The sequence below is a fragment of the Delphinapterus leucas genome, chromosome 13 (assembly GCF_059928025.1).
Source record: "Delphinapterus leucas isolate spDelLeu-1000000601 "Yukka" chromosome 13, BTC_Dleu_Yukka2, whole genome shotgun sequence".
Taxonomy (NCBI): Eukaryota; Metazoa; Chordata; class Mammalia; order Artiodactyla; family Monodontidae; genus Delphinapterus; species Delphinapterus leucas.
Window position 1 is genome coordinate 55432245 of NC_143141.1, and position 15222 is coordinate 55447466.

Sequence of the window (15222 nt, forward strand, 5' to 3'; positions counted from 1 at the left end):
ACAATGCCACTACTTTGGGTCGGCCTTAGCTTGAGTGTTTTCTGCTGTGGAGACCAGACCGCCCGAGACTTGGGGTGGGGGGCTAGTTCTGTATTTAGTCACGGTTCACCCACCTAGGGTAGCTAAGCACAGCCTCCATAATTATCTTCATTTTCTGTTATCTGTATCGTCTCATCATCATCAGGGTCCCCCTCTCCTGTGGAAGCGGGACGGACGGAGAAGGGGCCTGGCTGCCAGAAGAGGACGGTCTTCTATCTGTACCAAGGACGTTCCTCGACACAGAACTTAGAGATCCCGGCAAAGGCGGCCCGCGGAGGGCGGAGAAGCTCCCGCGCTGGGGCCGAGCCCCACGCCGTGTTTCCCTGTTGCCACGCGGCGGAGGGGGCGACGATGTATCCCCCCACACACACCCTCCTCAGCGCTCAAGAACCCAGCCTTCCCGCCGCCGGCCTCGGGGGAGCCGGCTAGTGGGCTCTCCCTGCACCTCCTCTACCCACCCTGCCGCAGCCATGTTCTTATCCAGCGTTCCCCGCCCTGGACCGGAGGGTCAGAGGGTGGGGGTGACGAAGGGAGATCCAGCAGCCGGTGGGCCCGAAGGCCTCCTCCCCCCGTGGCACCTTGGTCCTCTACTCGCTCTTGACTCCTCCCCCGTCTCTATTCCGCAGCGTCCCCTCCCTGTCAGCTCTCCGCTTCCGCGACCGCACCTGCCTTAGGGGTTGAGGGGACACAAGGGAGGTAGAAAGGGAAACCGGGGGCTTGGGGAAGCACAGCGCAGCAGGGTGACCGGCTCGTCCCGCGCCGCGGGTCCCCACAGCCCCAGAGCCGCCCGCCCGGCGGCTGCGGCACCGATGCGCTGTCCGCGGTGCTGACGCCGGCCGCCCGCTCGGTCGGGAGGGGGAGGAGACGCCCTCATTCTTCGGTCGCCCCGAGTCGAGTGGCCCTTTCCCCGCTCCTAAGCGGAATCATTTCCCCAAAGGAACCCTCCGAGACCTGGCGCTGTGGATGGATACAGGAAGAAGACGCGAGCGACAGGGAACTTAAACTTCGGACTGGAGCTGGAGAGCCCGGTGTCAGGGCATTAGCGTCTTTCGGCCTCCAGCACCTGAGACCGCAGGACAACATCAAGTTGAGCAAAGTTTGACGGCAGCTTGGACAGAAGGGAGGGATTCCGGAGCCGAAGCGCAGGGAGGGGCTGGACGGTATTCCCTGGCGGCGTGGTAGCCAGCACCGCAGTCCGGACACCTGCTTCGGTGCCCCGCATTAGTGCAGGCAGAACGACAGGGAGGCGTCGCAGCAGCCCAACTCCCCACCCCTTCTCTCCCTTCCTTACTCCCCACCCCCCAACACCCCGCCCCGGGCGCCGGTGACTCCGCCTCTCCGTGCCGGGCGGCTCTCCGGCTGGAGCTGGAAAGGGAGCGCTTCCCCGGACTCAGCTCGGTTCCGAGGCTCCGAAGCCGACGCCGCCAGCTCAAGCCCGGGGGCGGGAGCTGGACTGCCCACGGAGCCTGCGCTGGGGAGCCGCTGAGCCGGGAACGTCTCATGGGACGCGCCCGGGGTCTCTCTTCGTGCCCTGCTCTCCCGTCCCTGTCCTAGGCGCCCGGGCTCTACAGCCCGCCCCGCCCGCAGCCCGCGGCCTGTCTGGAGAGGAGTATGAGGCCCGGGGCCCCGTGGACGCCGGCCACAAGGCGGCAGGGGCCTACCTTGAGACCCCCGCGCCCGAGGGCGGTGGGTGAGGAGCCGCGGCAGCCGGCCAGGCGTCGGGGCGCAGAGAGGAGCGCCCCAGCTCCGGCGCCCGAAGGGCCGCGGGACCCGTGTGCGGCCTGAGCGCCGAGGAGGAGGCGGAGGCGCCCCGCCGTCCGGGCTCTGGAGGAGGCGGCGAGGGGCTCCGCGGCGGCCCCCGACCCCTGGTCACCATCCTCACGTTTCTGCTCCCGCGGGGGGGATGTCGCGGCCCGGGCCCCGAGCGCCGCCCCGGCCCCGGGGCTGAGCTCCGGACCATGTCCTCCCGCAGCCCCCGGCCCCCGCCCCGCCGCTGCCGCCGCCGCCTGCCGCGCCCCTCCTGCTGCTGCTGCTGCTGCCGCCGCTCGCACCTCAACGAGGACACGGGCCGCTTCGTGCTGCTGGCGGCGCTCATCGGCCTCTACCTGGTGGCTGGCGCCACAGTCTTCTCGGCGCTCGAGAGCCCGGGCGAGGCGGAGGCGCGGGCGCGCTGGGGCGCCACGCTGCGCAACTTCAGCGCGGCGCACGGAGTGGCCGAGCCGGAGCTGCGCGCCTTCCTCCGGCACTACGAGGCCGCGCTGGCAGCCGGCGTCCGAGCCGACGCGCTGCGCCCGCGCTGGGACTTCCCCGGCGCCTTCTACTTCGTGGGCACCGTGGTGTCGACCATAGGTGAGCGGCGCGCCCAGCGGGCGACTTTCCTCTCCGCGTCTTTCACCTGCCGCCCTTTCCACTGCTCGGGGCTCGAGCCGCGTCCCTCGGCTCCCTCTTCCCTTCTGAGGCCCCGCTGCCTACTTTCATTTCGCCCTCTCCTCCCCACCCGTCCCCCTCCTCCTGCTCGGCCTCCCTCTTTACTGGCTTTCGGCGCGGGAGGTGGCCTGAGAGGCCCATCTCTGGCGCGCACCCAGCGGTGACTGCCTGGCAAAGAGGCCAAATGGGGAGAACCCTCACCCGGGCGCTGGGCAGACGGGGGGCCGCCCGCGCTCCAGCACTTGCCAACTGCGTGACCTAACCGCTTGTGCCTCAGTTTTGGCTTCTAAAAAAGGACTTGGGAGAACATGTATCAGGGGCCTGCTGCTTCCTTCTTATTTCTCACGCCCCCTAGTCCTCGGTTTCCTCATCCAGGTGATTTGGAAAACCCTTCCTCTCTCCACTCACAGCGTTGTTACCTCCCTTCTCTTCTCCTTTCTTCTTTTACACGCGTTTTCCCCTTAGAGTCCTCCAGCCCTTTTACCCTGGGGAAGGCGACCATTTCCCCAGACGAATCCCTAGATCTCCTTCGCTTTTTTTTTTTTTTTTTTTTACAGTCTACACCACCCCATTAGACTTGGAGAATAGGACTGCAGCCGCTCTGGTTCTGGTTTTCTCCTCTTACTTCCCCCCTCCCCTCTTCCAGCTTCCCCTCCAATTTCTTGACCTCTCTTCTTTGTTACCTTGCTATCTTTTCCAACCAATAGTGACACCAAGGGGGTAGCTTGGGTGCAGGGGGTAGTTTCTCTATACTTTCCATCATCCCTTCCTCTTATTTTTGGTAAAATAGTTCATGATTTTGCAACTGTACAAAAAATGCTGTGTAACTATTCCTCGAAGCCCCCCTATTTCTTTCGCCCCTCCTCTGAGCCTCTCTTGTAGAGATTGTGGAGCCATCACTGCTCCCCACTCCACCCTGTCCCTCTCTTTATTCTCCTCTCACCCACTTTCCCCATCCCCCCCTTTCCCTGGGCCCTGGGTGTCACGTGCAACAGACCTCTTCCCGTTACTGTATAGAGTGCAGAATAAATACAAGATTTTCACTTTGGCAAGACTTTGTGTCTCATCTCCTCCTGCTTCCAGTCCCAGGGTGGAAGAAGGCCCTTGGCTGGTCATGCCTCTAGTCACCCCAAAGCACTATCCCCCGGTGGTAGTTTTGGAGGAGGGGACGGGATTCATTGGGCTGAGAGGTGAGGGATTGCACCGGCCCGCCTTCTGTGGGTGGGTTCTGGGCTGGATTGGTATGCCAGTTTAGAGACGGGGGAATGGACTAACTGACCAGTGTAAGCCATTGTAGGTGGCTGCTGGGAGGCAGAGAGAAAGACTGCATCCATGTGCAGGATATGAGCAGCTAGAGATGGCTCTCTGAGTGTATATGTATAGTCTACGAAAGGGCTTCCTTTCAATGAATTTTCATGTGTCATGTTTGATCTGATGACTTTAAATAGAAAAGGCAAATGTGGCCCAAGTCCAAAGTACACACAAATTGGATAAAAATACCAGTTAAAAGCTATATCATGTTGTTATGGTGATTGAAGATATAAAATGACCCCCTTAAAAAAAATCCCCTTTTAAGAGCTGCATCAAGTTGCTATAGCAACTAGAGTTTTTTTTTCTTTTTTTTTTTAAGTGCTTTAAAAGTACTAAAGATGCTTAGTCCTGGAAGATGACATCATGTGTTCATAGCTCATTATTGATTTATGCTCTTCCTCTTGTAAACACACCCTTTTGCTTTCACCTAGAGGCAACCTGTGCACAAGTTGGGCAGCCACAGCCTTTCTTTCCCAGTGGTGTGCTCTGACCTTGGCTTCCTAATGGAGCCCACAGGTTAAGGGAAAGGTAGGAGCAGTGTCCCCTTCCCCTACAGGCCATGAGTCTATCCAAATGGGGCCTCATTCCAGTGACCTGTGGTCTCTGTGCCTTTCTGATGAGCTCCCATCAATGCCTTCATTCACCGCCCAGCCATGGCTTCTACAGCTTCTGTCAGTTCTTTGCACAAAATCAAGTCAGCGTGTTGGTAAATTGTTCCAAGCCCGAGCCCTTAATCTACGAGCAGGATTGGCTGTTCTTTAGTCAAGCAGAAAAAAACTATGTTCTCTTTCTTGATTTGTGTTTTGGGATGTAGGCAAGCATTGTAGGAGGCTATGCTGAAGCTGGTGGCTATGTTACAAATGACCCAGCACATTGTTTCCAAAATCTGCTTCAGGGAGATATTTATCTCTGAGAAGAGCTGCACTCAGGACCAGAACCAGCCAGTGGACAGCTCGGCATTGAACTAGCCCCTTTGCAGAGGTGCCAAGAGAGCCACACAAATAGCAGGGTCTCTGTCAGTTATCCACCTGCTGACGTGGTCTGGGGCAGTGGTTCAAATTGGTCACTTCTGTCACATAAGTTCTGCTGAATCCTGAAGTAGCATGATTTTTATTTCAGGCTTCTCTTGCAAAATGTACTTGGATGAGATTTAAGTAAAGACCTACATAAGTCAGTTTCACTTCTGTTTATGTAGTTCCTTTCCCTTAAATGCCCTGAGTCTTCAGAGACAATTATTATTACTGGTGCTTTTATGGATTCTGCAGCTCAGGGAGCCAAAGCTGAATCCAAAATGGGCAGTCAGTATTCTCTATCTGCCACCTCATCCAGCGAAGAGGAAAATTAGCATGCACTCGGTTTTATTTGAATATCACAGTGTGTATGGTCCATGCAGCAGTGTGGACATTTTCTTGTACTGTATAGACCCAACTAAATGATTCATCTAGACTTTAGTGTAGAAAACCCTTTCTTCATTCATCCCATAAATATGATATATTGTGTATATCAGGCCCCAAGTGCTAATATGTTGAAAGGTTAAAGCTTATTCTACAAGACAAAGGTTGAAGCATATTCCAACATGGGCAGTTGGACTGCAGTGTTCATGGGCGCCACACATCTTGGCTACCCTCACTAATGATGATTGGAACAAGGAGGTGTCCTTTGCTCCAATCCCATGTGGCTCAGAGTGTTAAGGGACGTGTCTCCGGTCACAGTTAATTATGTATTCAGCTGGGTCCAGAATCCAAGTTATGCAGTGTTTATTCTACCAGTTTCATTGATATAATTGGTGGGCACATTCCTGTTTGAGGCTGAAGTATTTAATAACGGGTGTGTGTGTGTGTGTGTGTGTGTGTGTGTGTGTGTGTATCTGTGTGTGTGTCTGACAGACACTACAGCAGGGCTGAGCAAAAGGACTGGTCTGTTGGTCAGGCCAACAGTTGATTAAGTCCAGAGAAAACTTGAAGGATCAGACACATCTTAGAGGTCAGATAGACTAGAAGCATCTGGTAAGTCTTAGACAGCTGGGAAGGCAAGAGCCAGTACCAAGAAGGTTAGAGACAGAAATGCTAGCAAGTAGGAGACATTCGGGTAAATTCTGGTCCAAGGACAGCAGCCACTTTCCCTCTACCTTCTTTTGCACGTGTGTGTGTGTGTGTGTGTGTGTGTGTGTGTGTGTGTGTGTGTGTAGGGGAGGGGAAGAAGGGGCAGGAATGGGCCTTCAGCTATAGGGAGACAGAAGAAAAATTCTGGTGTGGTTGTGTGCACTCATGTTAGATGAAACACCATGATGAGGTAGAATACTTGTCCTGACATTTGGCTTGAACAAGGCCCATATCCGGAGCTAGGTAATCTGCAACTGTCCATACAACATAGACCCAGTGGGAAGATTTGCCAGTGGCTGTTCAGTGGTAGTTGAGGCTGAATAGAAAGTCAGTCTGAATAGCTTAAGCAAAATGAAAATCCACTTTGTGGTCTAAATTATTCATATTGATTGCTTACACTGAACTGAAATCCTGGGCAATTATTATTTCTGCCATTTATGCTCTATGACATATTCCCAGGGGATTGAAATCAAGTTTGTTTTAATGTAAATACATCCATTTATTCATCCCTCCACTTAACAAAATCCAAGACAAGCAGAACTCATAACCATGCATGTGTTGCCTTTGGCATGTCATCTGCATCTCCCGTGATTACATGAACTCCTAAAGAGAAAGACACTGGCTGGTGTTCTTTTAGTACTAAATAGTATTCTTGGAGTCAGGCCCTAGCTCAAAGATATTCAAGCAATCCAAAGAGTATTAATCCATCATTTCGCATCCTACAGGATGTTTTATTGGTTTACTTTGAAAAGATTAAAAGGAAACTCTCCACTGGGGTTTTAATTATGCAACTGCTGTCAGATTTACACATAGAGAAGAACATATTTAAAAGTCTCTCTCAAATGGCAGCTTGATATAAACAGAAATATTTTTGCTTCCTTTTATTAGGTTTTCTGGCAGCATATTTTAGCTATAAAGCTAAAACCATGCCGCTGTAGCCGGGATGGTGTAGGTATAAGAGATGTCACTTTTGTCACTGCATAATTTAGCTTGCTACTTTCAGAATTAGGCATACTTAATTATTCAACTGCAAGATTAGTAACAAGTCCTAACTTTTTACTTCTTTTTTAACATGGAGTTTTTAAAATGTTTTTGCTTCAAAGGAAACTAAGACATTATGAGTCCGAAATGTCACTACCACATTTACATTTGGTTTTCTTCTGACATGTATGTAATCCAGCTGGAGGCGGCTCTGATGCCGGGAATGAAATACATTACCCAGAAGGAGAGGAGTACCTTTCCTCGCTTATTTCTCTCATCATCTATGTTTTATTGGAAGATGATGCTATGACAACTCTGAAGGACATTTAGGGGAAAAAATCCATCATTAGATTTGAAGCTGTAGATGGAGAGCAAGGAAATACATTCTAATTCACTGCTCCGTCCTCAGCACCCAGCACTGAACCCAGCACATTGTAAATAGTCAATAATTATAATAACTCATAATACTCTCCCTAACATAACTGTTTTCATTTTTGCAAGTTCCCCTGCAGTTCTTTGTCACCTTTTGTAGGAAAAAGAAAGGGGACTACTTGACAAGTGCTGAGCTGCCTTTGGTAACATTTTTTTTATCAGTGTTGTTTCCATGTTTCTACATACTAATTTTAATGGGTGCGTAATATTCTATGTAACTGATGTTCTGTAATTTACTACCCCTATTGCTGTGTAGCTGGGTGTCGTTCCCAATTTGGGGGCTGTTGTGAGTAATGCCACAGTGATCATCTTTATGAAGATGGCCTTTTCTTTACACAGTATCTCCTTCAGTTGAATTCCCAGCAGTGAAATTGACAGTCAGGGCACACTACCATCTTCAGGGTTCTTGGGGCCAGTCCCTCTGGAGTGAAGGACTGTCTCATCTCTCCTGAGCTGAGCCTACAACCTCTACAAAGCCTAGACGAGACTGGACAGTTACCCAGCAAATTGCCCCATGGAAACAGGCCACAGATTCACTTGGTTTTCTCCAGGATTGCACTCACTCCCAGGGGCTGAGCTGACCCCTGAACAAGTCAGTGACTGAAGCATCTTCAGCCTCCCTTGCTTTAATGAGAGCCACTTCCTCTGGGAAATTCTGGGTGGGTGGAGAAGGGCAGGAAGGAGAACAGGAGCAGCTGCCCGGCCATCAAAGACAGAGACGGGGTACCTGGACCTTCTTCCTTCCTGTCCCCTGCACTCTCCGGATGTCTGCCACCACTCCTGGGCCAAGCCAGTTGAGGGAGAGGGTTCTTCCCTTTGGTCCTGACTGTGCCCAAGGACCCCAGCCTGGACTGGCCCAGAATTGTGCCACATGAGCAGACACCTACCTCTAGAGTATTCCAGCTGGAAAGCACCATAGAAATCCTCCAGAACTTTCCCCAGGCATTTATACCGTTTTGTCAACAAAAGCCAACAAGCAGCCTATTACAGAAAACAGGGGAGCTGGAGCCCCACCCATCAGGCCTCCCCTTAGATGCCATGTACTCCCTGAAAGCTTCTCTGAGGAGCCCTGGTGCTCCTCCAAGACCAACCTGAAGAGGGTTAAGTTAGCCTTGTTCCTCATTTTACATAGGTTCAGAGAAGGAGAGAGGTTGTTCAAGGTTGCACAGCAAGTCAGAGGGGCATTTGCTGAGAGCTGGTGCTGACCCAGGACCTGCCTATGTGGACTCTGAGGTCCTTGAGCTCTCATGCCGCTTTGGAAAAGTTTCCTGAATACTGCTGAAGATCTCTCTGTCTGTCTGTCTGTCTGTCTCTCTCCCTCTCTCTCTCTCTCCCTCTCTCTCTCTCTCTCTCTCTCTCACACACACACACACACACACACACACACACACACACACCACACACACCCTGCAAATGATGGGACAAGTACAGAACCAGATCCCGCCATGGCTCTTCTGAGCAGATACCAGTCTTCCCAGAAGGGGTGAAAGTTAAACAGTACATCAAAGACAAAGGGGAAGAGCTTGGAGGGAGGTGGGTAGGGCATCTGAGGAGCAGCAAAGTAAGTCGAGTGCCTGGAGGGTCCTCCAGGGAGAAGCTCCTGCTGCATCTGAAGGCTGTGGGGGAGCCTCAGGTCTGTGTTCAAAGGTGGAGCTCAGGGCTCCCACCCCCGTCAGCTACAGTGGGACTCTCCGTGCCCTTGCGTGGTGGCCTCAGATTCGGAGGAGGCGAGACGGAGCAAAAAGCCACTGTGTTCCTGTGCACAGCCCCAGCCCAGGGTCTTCCCTAGTCTCCTAGCCCTCCCCTTGCTTCTGCCCAGCTCCACTGACCTTCCCAGGATCCAGGGCTTGGCCAGGGGCTGCCAGCCAGCCAACCAGAATGTGGGGCTGAGGTGGGCGCACTGGGCAGTCTCAGGCTCTGATCTCACCTGGGGTCAGTGGCAGGGTTTCTACGAGGTGAAGTTTGGGGAGGCATAGGGTCTTGAGGCTCTGAGGACAAAGGACTTTCCATGGGACTGAGACGGTACAGGAGAGGTGCTGGTAGAGAGTGAGAGAGAACCGAAGCCCCCTGGCTCACCGCAAGCCAGCTCTTGGCAGCTGCTACCACGGCTGTCAGGCTCTGGCCCCAGGAAGTTCTGTCCTAAACCAGGCCATTCCCTAGCCAACCGCCAGCTCTAATTCTTGGGGGACCGTAGCAGCCAGTGGCTCTGGTGAGGATGCTCTGGACCATCTGTGAGTGTCACCTCCTCCCTGGGCTTGGGCAAGCCCAGCTCAGGACTAAGCTCCCAAGCTCACTAGCAGGATGGGTGTGCAGGGCCCTGTGAAGGATTAAGCTCTGGGGGACCCACTCTGTCACTTCCCCCAGATCCCAGGTGACTCCAGGATGGAGCTTCCGGTATCTTGCAATTTGAAGTTTTACAGTGTCTGGATACAATGTCATTACTCTCACAGTAACAGATATTGCCGACCAGGAAGGCAAGGTAGAGCAGTGCCTCTCAATCAGTAAAGTGCGCGCAAATCACCAGGCTCTCGTCAAAGTGCAAGAGCACTTTCTGTTCAGTAGGTCTGGGTGGGACCTCAGACTGCATTCCTCATTAGCTCCCAGTGACGCCCATATTCTCTGTTCCCAGACTGCACTGGGCATAGCATGGGAAGAGAGAAGCAGCAGTGAGTCAGGAACGGGCAGCTTGGACCCACTCTGCCCCTCACTGGCTGCACGGCTGTGGGCAGGACACGACACCACGCAGGGCCTCAGTGGCTTCATTCCTAAAAGCAGGGAGTGCCGGGGTCATGTGGGTCCCTTCCAGCTCTGATGTTCTCATATCTGGGAAGGCTATTCGCTCACATCCTCTGGTGCAGTTTAGTGCAGACTAAATGCACCAACTCTGCAGACTGGGTCCCAGTCCCAGTTCTGCCACTGACAAGCCACGTGCTCCCAGTGAGAGGATGTGCCTCTTCTTACCTCAGTTCCCTCCTCTGTAAAGTGAGGATAACAATGCTCCCTACCCCACGGGCACCTACAAGGGTTGAATGAGCTAATCCACGTGTGCAGTGCCTGGCAAACCCTTGGAAAGCATCAGCTCCTCAGAACTGGGCAAGCCTCCTGGGTGAGCCCTGGGCTGCCACCCTGCACGGGGGGAAACCGAGGCCCAGTTCATCGCCGACCCACCACTCTACGTACAGCCCTCTGGGTCTCAGCCGCCCCTGCACTGTGGCATCTGCCACCCTCTCATCGGCCGCAGTCTCTGGGGCACGTCGCTGTCCTGCGCTGTTACATAACTGGCCTGGGAGGGTGCTTTTAAAAATGCATTTTCTTTGGTTCCTCAACTAGAAGAATGTCTTAATAATTCCTCATGTGTGTGCTCTTTGGTCTTTTTAAAGAAGCTGTTTGGTGAATAACTGAACAAGTGACTGAGCGGTGGTTTAGACCATTGTCCCCCTGGTACGTCTCTGCTTCTCACCCCCAGAGCAGAGCCCTGGGGAGCCACACCCCTGCCCACCATCCTGGTTTAGTGGGCTGAGGCCTCTTGGCAGTGCTTGGGCTTAGGGGGAGGTCGTGGAGCTGAGACCAGCAGAGAGGCCAGATGGGGCTGAGGCCAGGCCTCGCTACGCTTCTCTGAGGCGACTCTGGTGTTGGGACTGCGGGTGGAGGAGGCTGCAGGACGGCACTGAGGTGAACAGCCCCACTTTGGGTGGGAGCCAGGGTGCTGCTTCAGGTCCCCCGGCCCAAACCTTACTCTGTACCCTTCATCCTGGGGTGACTCAGCTCCCCTGCTGGGTAGAAAAAGCATTCCCTGTCCTAGGGCAGGACAGGGGAGGCTGCAGGGCCTGCCAGCATTTTCCCTCTCCAGACTCCACCATGCCAGCAGCCAGGGCCTTTGTTCCAGGGAGAAAGAGGGTAACCGCAACATCGCTAGTCTCACTGATTGTCACCCCCCCCACACACACACGCGCACACCCTCACACACACGCGCACACACACGTCGTGCTTGCCCGTTTACTGTGTTTTTACCCATGTTTATTCAGGAACCTCCCCCAAAGCCTAGGACAGCAAAGAGGATGCTATTATCCCATTTCACAGACGAAGAGACAGGCTCAGAGAAGTTAAGCGATCTGCCTGGGTTCACACAGCAGGGAGTCAATGGCAGGATAGAGGATTCAGGGCTCCTGACTGTATAGCATCCTTTCTGTTGCCCCTGAGCCATGCATGACCACAGAGGGAGAAGAGTCACAGCCCAGTCTGGGGTCTGCTGGCGGGTGGGGGCAGAAGAGGTGAATATGAGGTGGTGTCAGCAAGGGCTCAAGCACAGTTTAGGGGTTTGCATTTGGCTGTGCTGTGCTCCTTGTAGCCCCAATGGCTATACTGAGCTTTCCATCTACACAACCCTGCACCCTTTTTGAGGGAGGCTGCGGGCAGGCAAAGCATGGTGCTTCACGCAGAGCTCACTACAACTCTGGGAGCCGTTGATGGGAACTTTGGGGGCCAACTGCGCCAAGCTCTTGCCCAGAGAAAGGACCTCATGAGCTGAGGGCCCTCAGCCTTGCACCTGGGATAGCAGCAGTGGCCACAGAGCAGCGGGACCAGAAAAGCAAATAACCAGAAGGTCCGCACTTGAGCACATCAGCCAGGAACGTCTGGGCACACGGCCAGCTCAGGACTGTCCAAGGTCATGTCCTGGAGGCAAACCCACCCAGACACTGAGGGAAGGCATGAAACCAAGCACCTGCTGGTGCACCCCCAGCTCTAGCCACTCTTAACTTCTGGCCATCCCTCCTGCACCCCACCCCTGAACCCCAGGCACATTCAGCCTCCAGGCCATCGCTCAGGCTGTTTTCTCCACCTGGAATATTTTTCCCTTTCTCTCCATTTTCCACCAAGTGAACTTGGACTTCAAGGCGCAGCTCAAACGAGGCCACTAGAGCGATACCTTCTTGGAGCCCCTCTTACTGCCCCCAGACACGTGGTCATTACCTGTTTCTATGCCAGTTTCCCTGGCAATAATACCAGCCTCTGTTCGGTGGGGTAAGGTATGGTAAAGGCTGGCACCGGACCCAGAATATCGTAGGTATCCTTTCTCCTTCCTCCAGGTCAGGAGCTCTGTCTTAGTAGTGCTTGTCACTGCTACAGTTAATGACAGTAATAGCCATATGGCAGCAGCCATGCATTGAATGACTACTGTAAAGTGGGCACCGTGTCTGGAGATGGGGATAATTGAAAGGCAAAGAGGTAGTTTCTGCAAATCATGGAGCAGAGTGCTTGGCACAAAGTAGGTGATTAATCAATGTTGAATGGATGGAACGGATAAATGAGTGTGAGTAACTGAAAACATTGGACTGCTGGAAATAATAAAAAGAGAGTAGAAAAACCTGGGCCCAGGCTGGGCTCCAGGAACCTCCCAGCACCCCCGTCTCCCTCCCCGCCTGGCAGGTGTGCAGGAGACAGCTAGCTCATTCTGGCCGGGGCTCCCCTGGCGGACAGTGCTGTCTCCGTGGCTTTCTGAGTCAGCTGGGTCCTTGTCCTACCCTGCCTGGGGCCCGGCAGAATCACTGGATTGATACCAAACCAGACAATTCTGAGCCTCAGCCCCCAGAGCCCCAGGAGTGGTGGGAAAAGTTCAATTCTGAACAATGAGGCCAGGCTTCTTGGCCCCAGCTCTCCCACCAACCCAGATGCCCCATCTGGCCCTGGCCTTGGCCGCAGCTTCCAGCCACAAGGAAGCCCTGCTGAGTTCTGCCTCTCGGCTCAATAGTTCTACCTTTTCCATCACCAGCCCATGGCACACCCCTTAGAAACCAGATGTTGGCTCACAAATTGGACAGAAGTTTTATCAGTAACTAAATGCAATTCCACAAATCCAGAAAACCACCCCTATCCACACAGCCCAGCACCATCACAATGCCTCTAAAAATACTTGGGGAAGCTTTTATTGGAATGGGGTGTCCCAGCTTTCTGGAAAGTTACAGTTGAGATAAACACAAGCCCCAAATCGCACTCCGCGTGACTTTTCCCTAATGCTTTCCAAATGGCCACGACCTCATTCCCTTGCTGCCAAGTGTTCGGAATTCTGAGCACCTCGTGGTGAGCTGCTCACACCAGGACCTGCCAGAAAAGCTTCAGGGACAGCCCGGGCCGGAGAGGGAAAGGAAAACACAAAACTCTGCCCATGTTGAGTGAAACTGCGGGGCCTGATCCCCCCAGCACCCAGGAGCCTGTCTCTCCTGTTCTCTGCTCCATCACCCAGTGCCGGGCACCAGGCTTGGCACATGCGAGGGGCTCCACGAATATTTGTGGAAAGAACATAAATTTGAATAATTGGCCGTTTCCAAGATTCTCAACTCTACCTAGGCACCAGTTTAAGGAAAAGTAAAATACGAAAATCTCCACTTACAAATCAGACGATGATTCACTTTGTAAAAGAAAGCTTCAGCTTGCAAAGGTATTCACTCCGGGGCTTCTCCAGGCACACCAGTGCATTTACAGTGAGGTGCAACGTGCAGCCAGTATGTCAGGAACCCAGAGCCACACCAAGTCCCCTTTACTGCCATTGCCACCTTCACACAAACCCCAAATCCCTGAGGCAGCCCAGTGCCTGAAGTCAAGGGCTTCTGGTCGAATTAGCGAGCAATACACGTGACCCAGTGGGCAATTCAGAAGTGTGTGTTTCAAGAGCTAATGCGGGTGGTGTGTCTTGTACTGACGAGCTGCCCAGGTCCACTGGAGCCGTCCAGCCGACGGAGCATATGCCCAACGTACGCAAAGTGCCTTATAAAGCTCCTCGATGTGCATTGTTCAGTCAGGCAGGTGGGCATTGTATGTGTCTCCATTTTAAGAATGAAGAAATCTGCAACACCAAGAGACAGTTTGCAGTGCAGTGTAGCGGCTAGGCGCAGGTGCTGAGGGCCCTGGCCTGGTTTAGAATTTCAGCTCCGTCATTCACTGGTGGGGTTGCCAGGGAACATCTCCTGCTCATTCACTGAACAAGTCTGGCTCACTGCCTTCCTCTCCAGTCTCCCAGGCATGATCCATCCAAGACCTGGGCCTCACATTCCTTGACCATCTCACCTACAGCAATGTTTTTCTCTGTCCCACTCTGGCAGGTACTCTGTTCTACCCATGTCCTTGCTATGACCAGTGAACTGCACTGCCTTCAAAGCTCACCTTCTGATCACCACCTCCCATCGTTCCAGCTCTCATCCACTGTTGCCCCAATATAGTATTCCTTGGACCCCAAACGGGCAGTCCCCTACTATGTTTCCATCATCTTTTCTGGGCCCTCATTTCTTTTCTAATCCAACTTAGATTCAGAGGTGCTTCCCTCTGCAAGCACCCTTAACTTCCTTGCCTCTCTCTCTCTCCCTGCATTGTGTCCCTGTCCCCAACTTGGTACCATCAAAATGCCAGCTTTCCACCTATTCCTTACCTGTACCTAAGCCGCTACACACGGCTGGAGAAAACCATGCAAACATGCTGACTGGTCCAACTTTAAATTAGTGACCCTGGGGACCAGCCGGACACTCCATGCTGGCAGACCCTCCTACTACCTTCCTATTGTGTCAGTTCACCGCTTACCCCTCTTCTTCCCACCTCCAGCCTCCCATAGCCCTCACTCTCTGCTCACATTTCCCTGAGAAAATACAAGTCATCAGACAGGGACTCTCATCTTTACAACCGCTAATCCATTCATCATGTGGAGCTGCTGCTTCCTTATGATAGCAGACAGATTGTCCACTTTCAAATGCCTGCTTCACTGGGTCTCATCCCCTCCAACTTTCTCAAAGACTTGTTTCTGCCATGACCCGCCCCATACATTGTCAGTGTGTCCTCCATTGGCATGCAAAAATGCTGTCTTTTCTTCCTTCTTAATAGACCCCTCCCTTGACCCCTGCATCACCTTCCAGCTACCTCCCCATTTCTCTGCTCCTCTTTATGG

The 15222-nt window shown here is 53.4% G+C and overlaps 1 protein-coding gene across 1 annotated transcript in view; it reads left to right on the top strand.

Moving 5' to 3' along the window:
- Positions 1 to 641: 641 nt before the first annotated feature.
- Positions 642 to 15222, top strand: part of KCNK12 (potassium two pore domain channel subfamily K member 12) — a 52903-nt gene continuing 38322 nt past the window's right edge. The window contains exon 1 of the mRNA XM_022573907.3: positions 642 to 2388. Coding sequence (XP_022429615.1) covers positions 1998 to 2388 — 391 coding nt within the window. The 5' untranslated portion in view covers positions 642 to 1997. The remainder of the gene's footprint in view (positions 2389 to 15222) is intronic.